Consider the following 18,855-nt stretch of genomic DNA (forward strand, 5'->3'; position numbering starts at 1 on the left):
ATAATATGATAATATTGGTATTTTAGTCTTTAAGAGATAAATTTGTGTAACTGGATTTTTTATTTTAACCCTTTATTGTATGTTCTGTCCTGTATTAGAAAATGTTATAGCATTGCTTGACAATTTTAATCAAAAATGAAAAAAAGCATTTCAAATGAACCATGTCCGACATTTTCTGGGGACAAAAGAAAATTGCCTGAACCAACCAACCAACAGACAACAAATAAATGCAGTGATTCAATCAAGCAGTCAATACAACTGTTCGACATTGAAAATAGCATACATAAGGATTTATTTGTTTTAACTATCAATCATAAATTATTTAATTTTCCAAACCCTCTAAATTTTAACAAAAAAATATAGTATTATTTGTACTATAATCCATGCATGCCGACTAAAATGGTTAAAAGAAGTTGGAAAGGCACATTTCTGCGCAGCCTGAGCGCCGGTTTGATCCACTTCAAACACGTGTTGTAAAGCGGAAACGACGGACTGAAACAGAGCGAGAAGCTTTCGATTCTAACTCACTAATGATCCAAAACAAAGAAGATAATTTGTCCTCGTCCTGGAGCTTTACAAAATAACGCGGACGCTTGAATTACACCCTGTTCCAAGATGAACATCAACGTGGGATACAGTTTTACGCAACCAGTCAACGCCAGTTTGTTTCGATTTTCAAAAGTAAACATCCGCCGAGCAGTTCCTGTCCATGTGTGAGCAGACGCTTCATTGTACTACACATGTTAAGGGTGGTGTTTTGATCCAAAACAGAGGACATGCCAATCCCAGCCAATGGTCAGTTATGATACGACTGGAGTTGACTTTATTTAACCTCAAGTGCTTTGCCAAGGCGTCAGCATTACTTAAGATGCGAATCGGTTAGCACGCTAGCTTGGCTAGGAGAGCTGTTTGTTTGTGTAACTAACGTTACATACTCAACTATGTCGGTTGACGGCACAAATAATAAGTCAGTATATATATAGTCCATTTTGGCAAACAGTGGTGACAGTTTCACAGTCGGACATCCTTATTATGGCTCTACTGAACTTTGTTTTTAGTTCAATTGGAAAATGCATAGACGTCATTTGCCTCCTTCTGGATTTAAATTTTGTGATTGTAAACTCAATAATTCAGCTGTTGGTGGCAGTGATCTCCTTTATCAATAGTTTGCCCATGCTACTAACAATTTCTGTGTCGGAGTGCTGGAATCTCAGTCTGCTTTGCATCATCACCATGAGGGATGGAGTGGCCTTTGTGACCCATAACATGTTCGGAGGTGGGATGCAGCTGCTGGGAGGCGTCTTGGAAAGCTTTAAGATGATCGGATACCTGTCTTCACATCTACTGCTCCGCACCAAAGAGCTTCTCCAACGTGGACTGCTGTCGGGCCACGGTTTGCTGCGACAGGCCTGGGAAGGCTGTGGGATTGTGTTCAGCTTATTGCTGTATTTCATCAACACTATCATCAACTTGCTCCTCATTGGCACGCAAAATTTGTACTCCGTGTTGGTCAGCGCGGTGGAAGCAGTGTCCTGCCCTTTGCAGAAAGTTCTAGAGCTGACTTTGACGGTGTTTACGTTTCTTTACAGCAGTCTTGTCGGCACCTCCATCCTGCTGTGGACTCCGTGTAAACTGGCGATGGAGTTCCTGGGATCCGTGTGCCATGTATTTGTGAGCGTGTTCGTTCTCAACTCTTACGGGCTGCTTCTCACATTGCTCATCATTGCAAGTGCCACTGTATATCTAAACCCTGCGCTCCCAGGACATGTATGTTTGCGTGTGATCAACTACATCAACACTGTTCCCATCCTACGATGTCTCCGGAGGGCTCTACACGGCCTCTACGTGCTCGAGAGGAATTTGTGGCAGCGACTGGCCTGGTATCACAGCCAGATAATGGTTCCTGCAAGGATGGAAGTTGAGGAAAGGGACGTTAGACAGCCAGATCCCGACCCTGAGCCTCAAGCTGACCCGAACGCAGCAGGCGACGTAGCAGAAAATGCACCTGAGGATGCCCACCAAGTGGACGACCCTCTAGACCTGCCGCTTCCCAGTTCCAGCACCCGCAGGCCACTCCGAAAATTTCCTTCGGAGGACAGCTGCAAAGGCCCTCCGGCTGACAACCTGCTGACTCTTCTGCAGGAGCAAGAGGAGAGGAAGAAGTGCGTGATCTGTCAGGACAGCACCAAGACTGTTGTACTCCTGCCGTGCCGTCACTTGTGCTTGTGTAGAAACTGCACCAACATTTTGCTCAGCCAGCCTATCTACCAACACAACTGCCCCCTGTGCCGCCACATGATCCTTCAGACCATGGATGTGTATATCTGAGGGAAGCGTTTATGGATGTGTTTCTGTCATCCTCAGGTTTTTTGAGCAGCACTGTTCTTGAAATGTGGGAAACCACTTGTTCCTTTTTTACAGATGGCCATTCCACTACAGAGGCTTGTATATAGATTAAAATCACAACCTTTTGTAAATCGTTAAGGCAAGACTGTGCTTTCTCCTGATTTTATATTCATTGTCACTTTTTTTCATCAGCTTGTAGAAGCAATATCACTTGAATGTAAGCTTTGTATAAAGAAAAAAAAATATTAAAAATGGGGTGTTAATTGTGTAGATGGATGATTTATGATGTAATTGTCAAGTGTTTATGGGGAACATTTGTATGCTACAATACTAACATTGGGCCTTCGAATGTAATCATTTCTCCAAAGTGTCACTACAATATTTGCACAAGTTATTCTGCAATCTGATGATGTATTTGTGCTTTTTTTTGTCATTTATTATTGAACAGCATTAAGGCTTTCTCACTGCTCAAGTGTTATCGATCAATGCATTTTCAAATCGAAATTTTGGCTTGTTTTATGTTTTGAGAGACAGTAATTCAATTCGGTTACCGGTAAAAACAGAGTGGAAGAAAGGCTTTTAGCTCAGATTTGTCCAGAGGATGTTGTTAGAAATCACTATTTTGGAAAACATCTTATGCATTAGAGAAACAAGGTACAGGCTTTTCTGCTTTATCTCAGTTATTTTGGTCTTACGTGACCCATTCAGAAAGGCACAATGCGCAAGACAATCAGGTGGATTTAAGAGGGAAAAAAAACATTTGCAAGGTCCATGCAAGCTGTTGTCCTTCCTAAAATCATAAAAACTATATAGTACCTAATTATTTCTATCACTCTCAATTCTGCACAATGCAGGTGTGAAGCGCAAACCCATGGTTTATTATTTTACTTTTTTTAAACAAGCTGTGATTTCATTCCCTATTAAGCTCCAAGCCTTTTTTTATTCTTGTACCACAGACATTTGTTTTCTATGAAGGTCTCCAGTGATTATGTTTGTGGTTAGAGCAGATGTCTGTCTCTCCAGAGGCCTGGGTAATATCAAAACCACATTCCCTGACTATCCAGATGAGTAATAAACCGTATTTGACAGTGCGGTTGTATTTTCTTTGTCTTCAGCACAATTAGTAGTTTCATCGTTGGAATAAAATGCAATTAACAACCATGTCTTTGATTTGAATAAATGACTTAAGCCACTTCTATATAAGTTGTTCATTTGATATAAGATGTGTGAAATGCAAGCTTTACTCTAGAAGTATAAAAGGAAACACATTCAGCACTGGACAGCTCCACTTTCCAGCAATTTTAGCAAATAGAAATCTGAATCTAACATTGTTGTGCACTTAGAAACAGCATTCAACCAAATCCCAGAGTACTCACATTCAGATGCATCTTTCAGATCTGCTGTCTGTAACTGCATCCTTGAGAACAATGCTTTAAAAATAACCTAAAGTTAATTGAGTCACTGTTATGAATTCAACAAATTATCCTTTTATTAAACAGAGATAAAAGAGGATTTCCTTATTTATTTTGTGCCTTGAAAGAAAACTAAGCACCACTTCATTGATTGTTATTTGCACAACAATGCATTGAGTCTTTAGAGTACGATCTTTTAAATGTCTTTCTTTTTTTTTCTTTTTTTTTTACAATCCTGTTAGTCTAGAATATATTATAAAGTATGGGAATTTAACTTTAATTTTAAGCACATGTGGAAAATATTTAAGCACGTTTCTTGTTTGTTGATTGATTTATCAATTTGAGTCCAGCTACAAGTTAACCTTTGCTTCTTTCATTTCTTTGTAATGGTCTACACTCAGACTAACCCTCAGATTAAAGACACTCGTGCAGGGTCTTCTAAGTATAACACAGCTAGAATAGAGTCATTCAGAGGGTCATCCAATTCACAGTGTATGAGTGTGTCTAGCCCCTGTTCAACACGCACATATTTAGTGATTTCAATAACTCGGTAATAACTAGGTTACTAATTCTAAACCTAACCATAGCCCATTATAACTACCTCATATTACACAGTTATAATTACACTGTAAGTAGGCGATTTTGAAGTAGACCATGGTAAGTCCTGTTTCAGTGTGCAATTGTTGTTCATAAGTGCAGTCATGATGATGAAAGAACGCCCCCTGCTGTTATTAAAGAAAAGTACATAACCAATAATAGCAATAAATGGAAACTAAATCTCTAATACAGGCGCGAGTCCTCAGAGGATAACGGAAGGACGCCCTCTACTGATATTAATAAAAATGGAAGCATAATATGATCCCTAATGAAAGCATTAGAGCTACAAATGATTACACATTCAGAACCTGTGATGTTATTTAAAATCCCCAAAACAAAGAACTACAGATAATTCACTTTATAACAGTTTGGGTTTTCTAGTTTTAGGACATGTATGTCTATGGTAGACTGTGTAAATAACAGGGTATATGAACGTATATTCATATATATATATATATATATATATATATATATATATATATATATATATATATATATATAGTACAGTACAGACCAAAAGTTTGGACACACCTTCTCATTCAAAGAGTTTTCTTTATTTTCATGACTATGAAAATTTTAGATTCACACTGAAGGCATCAAAACTATGAATTAACACATGTGGAATTATATGGAATTGTATACATAACAAAAAAGTGTGAAACAACTGAAAATATGTCATACTATAGGTTCTTCAAAGTAGCCACCTTTTGCTTTGATTACTGCTTTGCACACTCTTGGCATTCTCTTGATGAGCTTCAAGAGGTAGTCACCTGAAATGGTCTTCCAACAGTCTTGAAGGAGTTCTCCGAGAGATGCTTAGCACTTGTTGGCCCTTTTGCCTTCTGTCTGCGGTCCAGCTCACCCCTAAACCATCTCGATTGGGTTCAGGTCTGGTGACTGTGGAGGCCAGGTCATCTGGCGCAACACCCCATCACTCTCCTTCTTGGTCAAATAGCCCTTGATGCCTTCAGTGTGACTCTACAATTTTCATAGTCATGAAAATAAAGAAAACTCTTTGAATGAGAAGGTGTATCCAAACTTTTGGTCTGTACTATATATATATATGTGTGTGTGTGTGTGTGTGTGTGTGTGTGTGTAAAAGATGTATAAATGGTTAGTCATTAGTGTGATTTAGAAGAGTACACTGACTTAAACATTCAGTGGCACTCAATTATTAATATCATATAGATAATGCCAACTTGCACTACTGTGACAGGAAAAATACATTTTAAAAAATTGGTCCTTGAAAAACATTTTTCAAATAAATCCTGTCTGAAATTCAGATTGCTTTTAAAATTGATGCATGTAGGAGAAGCTGGACATTTTGACACCGTTTTGATATTTTATATGCCTGTTAAACCAGCTTATTCAAAGCCCTGCCATTAAGACTTATAAATAAGTAACATATGAATAGTAATGAGAAAAGGTTTGGGGAGTTTCAGGACTTGGATTCAGATGCCTTTCTCAGCTTGTTTCTGTCTGGTTGAAGTGTTCTGTTAACAGCTGTGAAAGGGGGAAGGCCATGACCTCATGGAAATTTACTGCACAAAGGGATCCTTTGTACAAACGTACCTCTCATTCTTCTCAGTGTTACTGTGAAAACATTGCGTGGACCTCTCTGCCAGCAACCTGGGGAAAATTGGAACTGCTTGTCTTAAAACAAAAACGTGCGGGAAATCAGGAGAAAGAATGAAAAAGAAAGAAAAAGCTATGTTTAGACCAGGATCTGTTTCATTTAAACAAAGTTCAAGCTTTGTTAAATGAGGCTTGTTAACATGATGTCTGCATGACTCCACAAAGAGGTTACCAAACATCATGGATTCTGGCTTTCTATAAATATACAATACCGGTATGTACAGTATTGTTCAAAATAATAGCAGTACAATGTGACTAACCAGAATAATCAAGGTTTTTAGTATATTTTTTATTGCTACGTGGCAAACAAGTTACCAGTAGGTTCAGTAGATTGTCAGAAAACAAACAAGACCCAGCATTCATGATATGCACGCTCTTAAGGCTGTGCAATTGGGCAATTAGTTGAAAGGGGTGTGTTCAAAAAAATAGCAGTGTCTACCTTTGACTGTACAAACTCAAAACTATTTTGTACAAACATTTTTTTTTTCTGGGATTTAGCAATCCTGTGAATCACTAAACTAATATTTAGTTGTATGACCACAGTTTTTTAAAACTGCTTGACATCTGTGTGGCATGGAGTCAACCAACTTGTGGCACCTCTCAGCTGTTATTCCACTCCATGATTCTTTAACAACATTCCACAATTCATTCACATTTCTTGGTTTTGCTTCAGAAACAGCATTTTTGATATCAGCCCACAAGTTCTCAATTGGATTAAGGTCTGGAGATTGGGCTGGCCACTCCATAACATTAATTTTGTTGGTTTGGAACCAAGACTTTGCCCGTTTACTAGTATGTTTTGGTTCATTGTCTTGTTGAAACAACCATTTCAAGGGCATGTCCTCTTCAGCATAGGGCAACATGACCTCTTCAAGTATTTTAACATATGCAAACTGATCCATGATCCCTGGTATGCGATAAATAGGCCCAACACCATAGTAGGAGAAACATGCCCATATCATGATGCTTGCACCTCCATGCTTCACTGTCTTCACTGTGTACTGCTTGAATTCAGAGTTTGGGGGTCGTCTCACAAACTGCCTGTGGCCCTTGGACCCAAAAAGAACAATTTTACTCTCATGAGTCCACAAAATGTTCCTCCATTTCTCTTTAGGCCAGTTGATGTGTTCTTTGGCAAATTGTAAACTCTTCTGCACATGCCTTTTTTTTACAGAGGGACTTTGCGGGGGATTCTTGAAAATAGATTAGCTTCACACAGACGTCTTCTAACTGTCACAGTACTTACAGGTAACTCCAGACTGTCTTTGATCATCCTGGAGGTGATCATTGGCTGAGCCTTTGCCATTCTGGTTATTCTTCTATCCATTTTGATGGTTGTCTTCCGTTTTCTTCCACGTCTCTCTGGTTTTGCTCTCCATTTTAAGGCATTGGAGATCATTTTAGCTGAACAGCCTATCATTTTTTGCACCTCTTTATAGGTTTTCCCCTCTCTAATCAACTTTTTAATCAAAGTACGCTGTTCTTCTGAACAATGTCTTGAACGACCCATTTTCCTCAGCTTTCAAATGCATGTTCAACAAGTGTTGGCTTCATCCTTAAATAGGGGCCACCTGATTCACACCTGTTTCTTCACAAAATTGATGACCTCAGTGATTGAATGCCACACTGCTATTTTTTTGAACACACCCCTTTCAACTAATTCAACTAATTGCCCAATTGCACAGCCTTAAGAGCGTGCATATCATGAATGCTGGGTCTCATTTGTTTTCTGAGAATCTACTGAACCTACTGGTAACTTGTTTGCCACGTAGCAATAAAAAAATATACGAAAAACCTTGATTATTCTGGTTAGTCACATTGTACTGCTATTATTTTGAACAATACTGTAGTTTAAGCCTTGGTCACATTAGCAAAACTGGCAAAGAACCTCCATTGTCAATAGAGATGCTAGTATATTTAACTTAATCTTAATAGTTATTGTTCTTGGTGGGAACAAGCTTTTATACAGATTTGGAACAACTTGATAGTTAATAAATAATTAAAGCATTTCCTGTTAAAGATAAAGTATTGCTCTAAATCCACCATGAAACCTGAAACCACAGCTTCCAGTTTCCCAGCAGAAGAAATGACTTTTTCTTGTAACATTTACTGACAATTTATGCAATTATGGGTGTCTTTTTATTATTCTTATTATTATTATTGAAGTCATATTCCAGAGACATGTTGGAAAGTATGTATTGTGCTTTTTCACAAAATATAGACTGCCACCAGAATAAACAATTTCTGTAAAAACAGCAGGTTTTCTTTTTCTGTATATTCATTTTTTTTCATACTAGAATTCTTTGCATGGAAATACTCCAGTAATTTTATTCTGTATGACTACATTGGCTTAGAACGTAATCATCTGTGTAGTGCTGATCATATTCGATTCTAATGAAATTATTGCAAATCAAAGGCCAAAGACCCATTCAGATATTTTTCTAATTCATGAAACCTTTATTAGACAGAAAAAGGTTAGTTGCAGTGTACTTTAAATCTATGCAAAAACAGCAGAGTTTTTCCAGTCTGAGTACACTAGGAAACCAGTGAAAGTGCTGTCTGTCTTCGGGCTGGAGTAAAAGCCAGTGTACTCGCCCAGGGCCATCTGCACCCACACCTGATCTCCTGGAATCGAGTGTACTAGTGTCCCTCCAGACAGAGAGGCTGGTTTGGACCAGTTACCAAAGATCTGAAAGTAGGAGGCCACGGTGTGTCCGTTCTTTACAAGGTCAAACTGCAAGCTGTAGCGGTAGACTGTGGCATGAACGGAGAAGTAGTAAACACCCGGCACTCTGCAGGTGAATCGTCCCGTTTCGGGATTGTAATCCCCCTGCTCATTCAAAATGATTTTGTCGAAGCGCACCGCATCCCCTACCACCATTGGGCTTGTGCGGGACTCAGACAGTTTGGTGCTAAAAGCTGATTTGGGGGCCACCGCACACTCACCCGGACTTCCTCTATCTCCTTTTTCTCCTGGATCCCCTCGGTCTCCCGCTAGGCCCCTCACGCCCGGCTGACCTGCAATAAGCATCATGGAATTTTCATGTTTCACTGTTGACCTTCAATAGAGTGCTGCAGAGATGACACATTTTGGTAGGCCAGAACCTGGAAATGAGCACTTTAGCATCGTTCTGAAGTCAACTGGCTTTTTTATTGGTTTTTTGGGTGAATGCCTGAAATAAGGTCTGAGCAGGCTCTAAGATGGTTTAGATCCTACCTGTCTGACCAGTGATCACTACCATTTTTTTTTATTTAAATGGGGAGTCATCTCATTTATCACCAGTAAAATATGGAGTGCCACAAGGATCCGTCCTAGGTCCCCTTCTATTTTCAATTAGTGACAAATTTTTTTTTTACTTTGTTGGATCAGCAGCTATGCTAATGATGTCTCTATTTGTTTCTATTTTTTGCCACATGATTTACATCCCGTGGTAACTGGGATTTACACAAACTCCAGTCTGGATCCACAGAGATGATGCTGACCCTCAGAGGACCTCAGATGATGCCAACCCTGAATCAACAAACAGAACTAACAAATATTGCTACAAATGTTACTGCCTCATTTAATAATTATTAATTATAAATCGTCTGGCTGACTATGTTTTGTATAAATTTTTCAAAAAATCCTGTCATATGTGCACAAACTGACAGTCACCACTTATAAGCTACTACTAAATATTGTAGAAACATAATTTCTGTAAAGTTGCTTTGTAACGATTTGTATTGTAAAAAGCGCTATACAAATAAACTTGAATTGAATTGAAACTAGGCTACTTTAGCCGTACGTATTCTTGAAAATTATTGCACACCTTAGAATGTCCATCAACCAATGAGATAGAAGCAATCGACAACCCTGTAGTATAATGAGGAATAAAACATGGAGGAATCTTAAACTTTCACTGGAGATAATTTTTTGCATAAGATAGTGAAATAAATCCTATAGTCTTTTTGTTGAGGGAACCAGGGTGATACTAATTTCCTAGGGGGGAAAAAATAAAAATTCATCACTGCAGCACTCAATGGGAGGAGAAGGTGCGAAAACATCATTGGGGTTGTTATTTTTGTACCTGGTTCTCCTCTGTCCCCTGTTTCCCCTTTCTCTCCGGGTTGAGCATCACGACCATCTCGTCCATCCCTGCCGGGCTGACCAGGGCTGCCATGCAATCCAGGGGATCCTGGGATACCTGGGCTTCCGGTGCACAAACTGGGGATCTTGTTGTCTTCAAGCGAGTTGGAACAATGTACTGCAATAACAAGCAGCAATGAAAGAGGACATGTCTTCAGAGATGTCATTGCTCAGTCTGTGGAGAAAAGAAAGAAAGATAAAATGAAAAATTAGCCTTATGTTATTATTGTTTCAAGATGATTTCAGCTTTATTGCGAATGGAAAAAAGATGGTATGAAGTCTGGACATATTGTGAAAAGCACAACTCCTGAGAGTTGTATGATCTCACCTCTCAGTCAATAGGGTGAGTATGCCCAGGGAAATCTGACAGTACATCGTAATTACTAAAGCACAAGCTCTACTGTGTAAGTGTAAATGCTGATGGCGAAGATTTAGCTTAGGAATTCATATCATATACTCTTCAGCCTACTCAAGCCTTTAAAAAGCTTTTAAAATATGCAGAAGCACCATAAAAGTACCAAAAGTTGTCTGCTTATTTTCTGATATATTGCACAAGACAAATTGATCACTGTTATAATGGTTTTATTTATTTTAGAGCCTGACAGCCTCAGTCCCAAATCACTTTCATTGATATTAAAAAGAGTGACCAGAATATTCTTACAAAATGACATGAGGCTGAGTAAATGATGACAATTTTAATTTGTGGGTAAACTATCCCTATTTTGTCAGCTAATATCAATAATATAAAGTTGATTCTTCACTTAATGCAAATGTTCTTGTGAGACCAATAAATTCAATATAATTGTTCATTAAATTATCAATACGAGAATTGTTTATAACATCAAGAACATACGTTATTAACACTGCAGTGCAAGCTGGGAGCTCCAACATGAAACAAATTAGCAATCTTTTCTATATAAAATTGGTTAACTCTGGCTGTGGGACAACATTTGGGGAAATACTGTTGTCTTAATATGCATTCTCTGTAGATTAATTAAGTAATTCACATTTCCTAAAAAAGCTACTGTTTGAGGGTTTGAAAACTGAATGTTTATATTTAGTGAATAACAAAAATGCAGAATGTGTCAATTATTACTATAATAAATGTTACTGTCAACCATCTGTCATTGATGAGGTGCTGAAGGCAGTTAATAATCAGCTTGCAAACACAAAGTCTTCAACAGGATGTATTCATGGGCTTGTCAGCTCTCGTAATCCTGCCTAGAACAAAGCATTTCCAAGATTTTATGCCTTGCTGTAAATCAGCAGGCTCTGTCCAAGTCCACTGTCTGTCAAACAGCTGTTTCTTATAAGCTGAAGAGAAACTGCTGATGATTCACCTTGAGAAATACAACCAGACCACCAAAGCATTCTTTAAAAAATTATGCATAATCCATTAAAACACTTCTATCTTCAGTTTAATAGAAACATTTGTTAAAGGACACTTGGACAGTTATCTCTCAGGACCTTGTTTATGTATTTTGGTTCTTAAAGTTTTGAGCAGCTCAAACTGAGCCATGTTATATTAGGACATAAGAGGAATGACTGCCAAAGAGAGCTGAACAAATACCGTCATTCCAGTGTCAACTGAATAGTCTGGTTTCCAAAGAAAGCACGCACATTACTCACTCATATGCTTCACATCCTTCATTACTGCAGCATTGTGTTATTTGTAAAGAAGGCAACAAATTATTGCAACAAACTATTAGCATTGGGGTACATTCCCACAGTATCACAGCAACATTTGCACTATACTACAAATTTAACTTTGGGTTTAAATATGGAAAGGATCAGCTTTCTCTTTCGGTGCTTATCTTGAAATTCAATTCATTATAAATGGGTGTTAACTGTTGATAATCATAAATTAGTACAATGTACTAACAATCAAAAAAAAAAGAGCCTTTGTCCCTCATTTACATCTAAATGGTGCATACTGGTACCTTAGAGGGACATATTATCACCTAAATGATACATAAGGTATTGTGTAGGAAGAAAAGCTTATTTCTCAGATTTCAAATATTTGCATCCAGAAATGTGGTTTAAACAGAATCTTTGTACTGGAAGTAAATGATCAAACTGAGATTCAGAATGAGCAGAAATGATAAACAATCTTGACAAAAACAAAAGTTACGTAAGAGATTGGATAATCTTTCCATTTAGAGACTCCATAGTAAGGAACATTACTGGTAAAAGTTTCCATAACACTTTATTAGTGAAAGCAGTCAGACCTCTTATGACTAAACAAATTTTAGTTATGGAAGAAAAAAAAAAATTCAAACTCACCATTTACGATTTTTGAGGCTTCACTGGACTGACGGTCTTGAGCAGGCGAAAGAGAAACGAGCAGTGAAACTCCTCTTTTCTGTTGCTGTCCAAGGCGTCTGGGATGAAATGAGCACTCCTAGTCTCAGAGGAATGGGAAGCTATTGGAAGCCTTAGAAATAGGGAGTCTGGGAGATGGGGAGGGAGAAAGAGGGATCGTCCAAGGGACGGAGACTAAATGTTTGTAGCTTGTCCAACTTTATAAGCATAAGCATTATCTGATACAGTAGAGCCCTAGATATGGGGTCTTGGGTGCCAATGAACAGTCTGAAAAGATCCGTGTGCATTTAATTAGTGTGGGGTTTACAAAGGAATGGTGCCAGTTCACTGTGGCTGGCAAATTCGCAAGAAATAAACTTTTTTATTTTCCTTAGTGTACTGACTACTGTGTTATGCTACATTTTGAAATGGGTGGTTTTAAATTTTTGTCTGGTCTATTTTTTTCATGTATGTGTAATATTCTTGCTCTTATGTAAAGCACTTTGGTCAGCCAGGAGGCTGTTGTAAATGCGCTATACAAATAAATTGAACTTGAACTTGAACTTGAAATAAACCGTTCAGGGATTACAGCCCTGTGGTAAAGTAAGAGATTGAACTATTCTTGCTTTAATATTACGTAGCATATTTTGTAAATGGTTTCAATGATCATGTGACACGGCCGCTTCATGTAAACAAATCTTCTGGATTCATAGTCGCCACATCGAGAGAGAGAAAGAGAGAGAAATACTCATTGCATTTGGAGATTTGGTTATTTCTGAGTTTAAAGGAACTGTGAAAACCCGCAGACATGAATGAAAGATGATGGGATGTGCTGATGTGCGTGGCAGTTCAGACACATGGTTCTAGTTACTTTGGTAGCTTTATTTAGATTGCAAAGTTCCCCATTCTGGGTGTCCAGGCCTGTCTAGAACACTTATTCAGCTTTTTAATTCTCATTATAGGTCTAATGGCTCATAAACTACTTCCGGCGAACTGTGGCTCCTTCTGGTCTGTAAAGTTTCATGAGACCAAGTATTATTAACAGATGGCTGGAACTAGACACCCTTTTCTTTTAATGGTTTCAATAAAAAGTTATATTTTAACATTTGTTAAATATTTTACAGTGTTCCTGTAGCTCAACTGGTAGAGCACTGCACTAGCAAGCAAGCGCAAGGTTGGGGGTTCGATTCCCCCGGGAACACATATGTAAAAATGTATAGCCTGAATTCACTGTAAGTCGCTTTGGATAAAAGCGTCTGCTAAATGCATAAATTTAATTTTAATTTAATTTAACATTTTAATGCTAGATAATTTTTTGTCTCTTACATCTTACAATTTTAGTTTCTCGAACCATTAAAACCAAGCAATTTTTTTTCTCTTCTGTTGTACCTGCAATTCAAATTCTTTGCCTGTAAAACCAAGGCCAAAAGTGGTTAATAAACCCCTTTTTGCAAGGCTTGTTTTATATTATGATAGGTTGACACAATTTGTTAACAGTTTAGAGCAGACAGAAATTAAGAAATCTGAAAATAAACTTGAGCCGCTCTTTCCAGCAATGTGATCCTTCAGATGGATATGCAGAGCAGTAGGTGCTACACAAAACACAAGAAACCGCAAATTACTTCTCACGTTGTTGTTTTTTCTCTTTGTTGTTTAAGAATAATATTATCTGATGTAGTTCCTTAACATTACTGGTTGGGTCAAGTTCCCAAACACCAATATTGAACAAAATCATAATGGTTATTTTCTGGCACCGATAGTTCAGTGAAGAACATTTAACATTCATTGAGAATTTCCACTGCACAAAAGGTTCTTAAAGTTGAGAAAGTTTCGTCATTATATTTAGGCTCTTTGGAGAACCCAAAATTGTGGTATTGCTGTGAAATTCCTTTTTGGAACCATTATTTTAAAAGTGTACCATGCCACCATTTGTGGTCCAAAATGAAATATGGGTCTTGATGCAAAACCAGAAAACTAGTGGTCTAACAACTCTAGGAAGTTAAAAACGACACTATAACAAGTTTGAGTAAACGAGACATGTTTATTATTTAAACTATCACTTAAATAAAAAAAGTGCATAGAAAATAAACATGATTAGAAATTTTCCTTTTTACAGTTGTTATATACAATTTTTTTTCCTCATTATACATTCATCCTTAAGTAGTTTGTGGTTGAATATTTTAGATTGACAAATTTTCCTTCATTTTTCTGTAAAATGGTAAAACACTGATGAGGCAACTAGGAGAAAAGAAGAAATAAAACCCCTAAAACTGTCAGTATCAACATCAACATGATTTCTCGAAGCTACAGGGGAAAGGAAGTGTTGGTAAGACAATGGAAAACTTGTGTCCTCCAAGAGGAACGAGTTAAAATCTCTCTCTCTCTCAAGACCTCTCTGACTCCCTAAAATACCTCCAATGGTCCGCAACTCGTTTCTGTACAAAGTGAACCATGTTAAAATTCCAAAAACAGGGAGCGCAGTCACCTGCTCTCAGAAGGAGTTTTACCTCAGCGTACATCTAGAGATGTTTGCAGAAATAAATAAATAGAATGGTTACCATTACTCATTACAGAACATCACATAAGAAAAAGTACAACTTAAGAAGCAATAGGAGAGAGAGGTATAGGTGACACGGCTGGGTTTAGGCAAGGACATGTTTTTCCTGATGTCCAAAAAAACAGTTAAAAATGTACATAGTAAAATAAAGCCAACTACACCATCAAAAACAAACAAATTATCAATGCTCAAAAAGTTTACAACCACATTTTACACAAACTTGTTTCATAATATAAATACCGCTCCTTTCCAAATAAAGTTAAAACAAATGAACAAATTAAAAGGGAAAAAAAAACTGCAATGCTCCATTGAGGGAACATACACAGGCACAGGAAAACTGGTTCTTGATCTTGATATTAAAAATGATGCACATTAGTTACTCTAAAGTTTATCTGCAACACAAAACCATTATAGATTATACACTGAACATTGCAATTAACCATTATGAAGCTGCTGTTTGCTACTGTAACTAAGTTTGTCTGTCCATTCCGTATATTGTGTAGATATTGAAGTACAAGTTACTATTAATACACGTTTAGTTTATATATATATCCATGTATAATGTGTATACATATATAATGTTGATTATAATTACAGGAGAAGGTGTGTTACCACTTGTGTGGCGTGGAAGAGTAAAGTCCAGGAAAACGCCAGAGCATGTCTGCTTCTGAAACACTGACCGAGCGCTGTTATACCAGTTTATGGAGCATCGGACGTTGTATTGATGTCTGTGCAGGAGTCTATTACAAAGCCCTTAGGATTAGTAACTGCATTACGAAAAAAATATATTAATAAAATAAAAATCTTATTTTGTTAGACTGAGCAATAGTTTCTGTAGAACCCTGCTGTGTAATCCTCTTATTTTATGCAATAAAAAGCTGTCCTGTATCTTCCCAGCCTTTCATGTTGAGAAAAAAAAAGAAAGAAAAAAAAAAATTTCTACAATACATTCAACAACGGCCTAGCTGCAGTTCAGCATGTCCTGCTCCACAGGAGTGCCAGGGCGAGAGGAAAGTTGGGCGAGACCCCCAAGAATCCCTGAAAAATGGCTAAACTGCGAATTCTGATCAATAAAAACACGTATACAAATATGAGGCAGCAGCCAACAAATGTTCAATGTGAGGCAACGTACAGAACTCTGATCTTCAGTGCCATAGTCAAAAGTGAAATGCTGGGAAAGGTCAAAATTATTGCAGCCTAGGTACAGTGAGGGCTGGAGGGGGTCTGCAGTGGCCAAGAAAAAAAACAACAAAATACTTAAACTTGTGAGGCAATGAGAGAGGAACTGGCCTTGAAAGTGGCTTGCTACGGAAGCCACGGTTGCACAAAGCAGCTTTGTCTAGAGGTATGTACAGCCCCCGAGCCATTCTGCGATACCCCCATACTCATGCTACAGCATCCCTTTAGAAATCATCGTAACTTTACATGAAAAATAAAACGAGACAAATTTCAAGTGGAAACCGTTTGTGCCCTAGTTAAAACAGCTTTGAACGTTTATCCATAGTCTGGAGCTCCTCGGCTGACCATCCAATCAAGTTCCAACCCCTAACATCCAAAAACTAAAACAACCAGAGAAATTTACACACAAGGCACCAAACTTCTGATCAGAAAGATGGAAGAACAAACCACAGAGCATCTTCAAAAATAATGAAGCCACATCAGTCTTCGCATTATTCAAACGGGTCAAACAAAACTCGAGAACAGATGGGAACAGATGTGAGGAGTGTCAACATTTACAAGAGAATGAAGAGATGATACGAGCAAATAATGTGCATTGACTGAATGGCTGCCTGGAGCGTCCATGCAGTGCCAAGGCAACATGTGTTGAAGAAGACTGGGAAGAAGACTGATCTTCAGTGCACAAGACCATGAGGAAAACAAGAGCCCTCCGCCCTCTCCTCCTCCATATATAGTGCTTTACAAGTCATTTTACATGGGATAGCCTCTGTGGCAATTCCTTGCATTACACCAATCTCTAAGAAAATATTTTGATATAACAAAATATACGGAATAAACTTTGGGACTTGTCAGTTGCTAGAATGCTAGAGAAGGAAATCATGCATCTTTCCTCCAAGTTTAGAAAACGCAAAGAGGGGATTTTAAGGGAAGATGGGCAGTTCTTGCATGTGATTTTAAGGCTGGCACTTAAAAAAGGAGTCATATCAAACCGATCTGCACTTAGAAAAGCTCACTGAACCTACACACCTCTTTGAAATGATCATTTGAAATGTCCATGCTTGACCTGGGTCGGCAATGAGAGCCTCTGGTGGACCACACTCTGTGGGAACAGGAACTGCTTCAGTTTGGAATAGAACGAAACATTTGGGCTTCAAAAACTAAAAAAACACGATCAACGATCAAAAAAAATCTTGAGACAGTGCTATAAAAATGTTTGGACAGAGCATTAGTGTTTTAAATCTATTCTTTCCTACAAAAATGTTGATAAAATAAATACAATGTATTATTAAAAATAGAAATACCATTGTTAAGTACTATTCACCAATGAGTGCTTTTAGTCATTTGTATAGAAAAATATACATATTTACATTATTCAACAAATGATATTTCTGTCAACAAAAACAGTCTTTTTTTTTTTTAATTGGCTAAAAAAAAAAAAATACACACAACTACGGGCCTACGGAGTAAAACAAAAAAACTCAGAGACAATAAATAGAGTGGTAATTTCATTTGGACGCAAAATCCAACAATGTTTCGTAATAACATGCACATTTAACTTTTTTTGAAAAAACAATGCAATTAAGCCACCTAATTGCTCTGGTCCTTTGTCTGTCAGTCCACCAGGGTCTCAACCGGCCAGCCACACATCTCACAAACCCTTCATGGCCTACTCTTCATAACATTTCTTTCAACCAATGACAAAAAGAACATTTTTCTTCAGACAACCTATTCCTGGGACCACTGCTCCCCCTAGTGTTTCCCCTCATCATCTCTACTATGAGATATTTACAGTGTATTCCATACAGAGAATCAGGCCCGGCTTGGCTAGGACGACCTCGGATGCTCTGAAGGCTTCGATGTACATTCAAAAAGGATTATGCATCGTCAATCTAAAAACATTAAATCTTTCCCTTTCGAAATTGCACTTTGGTGTAGAATGGAACGATGTGGCATTTTTTCAGTCACACTTTGTAAATAAGAGCAGGCCAGACTCGACTTGTTACAAATTTAAAACGTTTCACAATATCCTTCTAAAAAAGAAAAACTAAAACAAAATAGTAAAAAAAAAAAAAAAAAAAGATAACGTACAAAATTTAAAAATGAGGGGTCACTAATCTCTTAAATTGGGCATTAATAAAGGGGACACAAGGGCAATCTTCTCCATTGCAACTCTGATCATTGCACTCAATTGTCTTTTCTAAAAATCAAAACAACTTAAGAGGCACAATACCATTCACTTTCTGATAACCTGAGCCTGCTTCAGTTAAAAAAAAAAGAAAAAAAAATTAAATGTCTCTTCCCTGGCAAGTATACACTCTTGATAGCATTCACAGACAATATTAGCTTGCAAGTTTGCTTTCAATTGAGGAACTTGCGACACTTCTTCGCCCCGCAGTTGCAAGGCAGCTTATTGCCTGGTTCTTCGATGGGGAACTTGTAATCGTACGTGAGCTCCTCGCCTTTATAGATTTTGCGTGTGGCAAAGATGACGATGTGCTTCTGACCGTCAACACTGACCACGCGGGAGTAGCAGTTGGGCTCGCAAGAGTGGTTTATGAATCGGGCTGCGTTGCCGTGCATGGTGGCATCCACCACCTCGTAGTCATTGATACGAAACATGTAGCAGCCAATGCCCTGAGTAAAAGCAAAAAAAGACAAATCCATGAGGAACACCAGTATTATTGTTTTAAATTCATTCCACT

General features: G+C 38.0%; 3 protein-coding genes across 6 annotated transcripts in view; 1 reads left to right on the forward strand and 2 right to left on the reverse strand.

Annotated features, from left to right (window-relative positions):
- The first annotated feature begins 454 nt into the window (after nucleotides 1-454).
- On the forward strand, nucleotides 455-3,544 carry LOC113058438 (E3 ubiquitin-protein ligase RNF26-like). The gene has a single exon (XM_026226346.1). The coding sequence runs from the start codon at nucleotides 1,033-1,035 to the stop codon at nucleotides 2,326-2,328; it is 1,296 nt and encodes a 431-aa protein (XP_026082131.1). The 5' UTR covers nucleotides 455-1,032; the 3' UTR covers nucleotides 2,329-3,544.
- Nucleotides 3,545-8,424: 4,880 nt separating this feature from the next.
- On the reverse strand, nucleotides 8,425-12,741 carry LOC113058439 (complement C1q tumor necrosis factor-related protein 5-like). The gene is made up of 3 exons (XM_026226347.1): nucleotides 12,400-12,741; nucleotides 10,058-10,291; nucleotides 8,425-9,008 (listed from the first exon to the last, which is right to left on the reverse strand). Exons 2-3 carry the CDS (start codon nucleotides 10,281-10,283, stop codon nucleotides 8,488-8,490), a joined length of 747 nt encoding a protein of 248 aa, XP_026082132.1. The 5' UTR covers nucleotides 10,284-10,291; nucleotides 12,400-12,741; the 3' UTR covers nucleotides 8,425-8,487.
- Nucleotides 12,742-14,438: 1,697 nt separating this feature from the next.
- Nucleotides 14,439-18,855, reverse strand: part of LOC113058440 (histone-lysine N-methyltransferase 2A-like) — a 31,077-nt gene continuing 26,660 nt past the window's right edge. For all 4 annotated transcript variants that reach the window (XM_026226349.1, XM_026226350.1, XM_026226351.1 and 1 more), the window contains exon 35: nucleotides 14,439-18,787. In XM_026226349.1, coding sequence (XP_026082134.1) covers nucleotides 18,512-18,787 — 276 coding nt within the window. In that variant the 3' untranslated portion in view covers nucleotides 14,439-18,511. The remainder of the gene's footprint in view (nucleotides 18,788-18,855) is intronic.

The sequence above is a fragment of the Carassius auratus genome, chromosome 40 (genome assembly GCF_003368295.1).
Source record: "Carassius auratus strain Wakin chromosome 40, ASM336829v1, whole genome shotgun sequence".
NCBI classification, from domain to species: domain Eukaryota; kingdom Metazoa; phylum Chordata; class Actinopteri; order Cypriniformes; family Cyprinidae; genus Carassius; species Carassius auratus.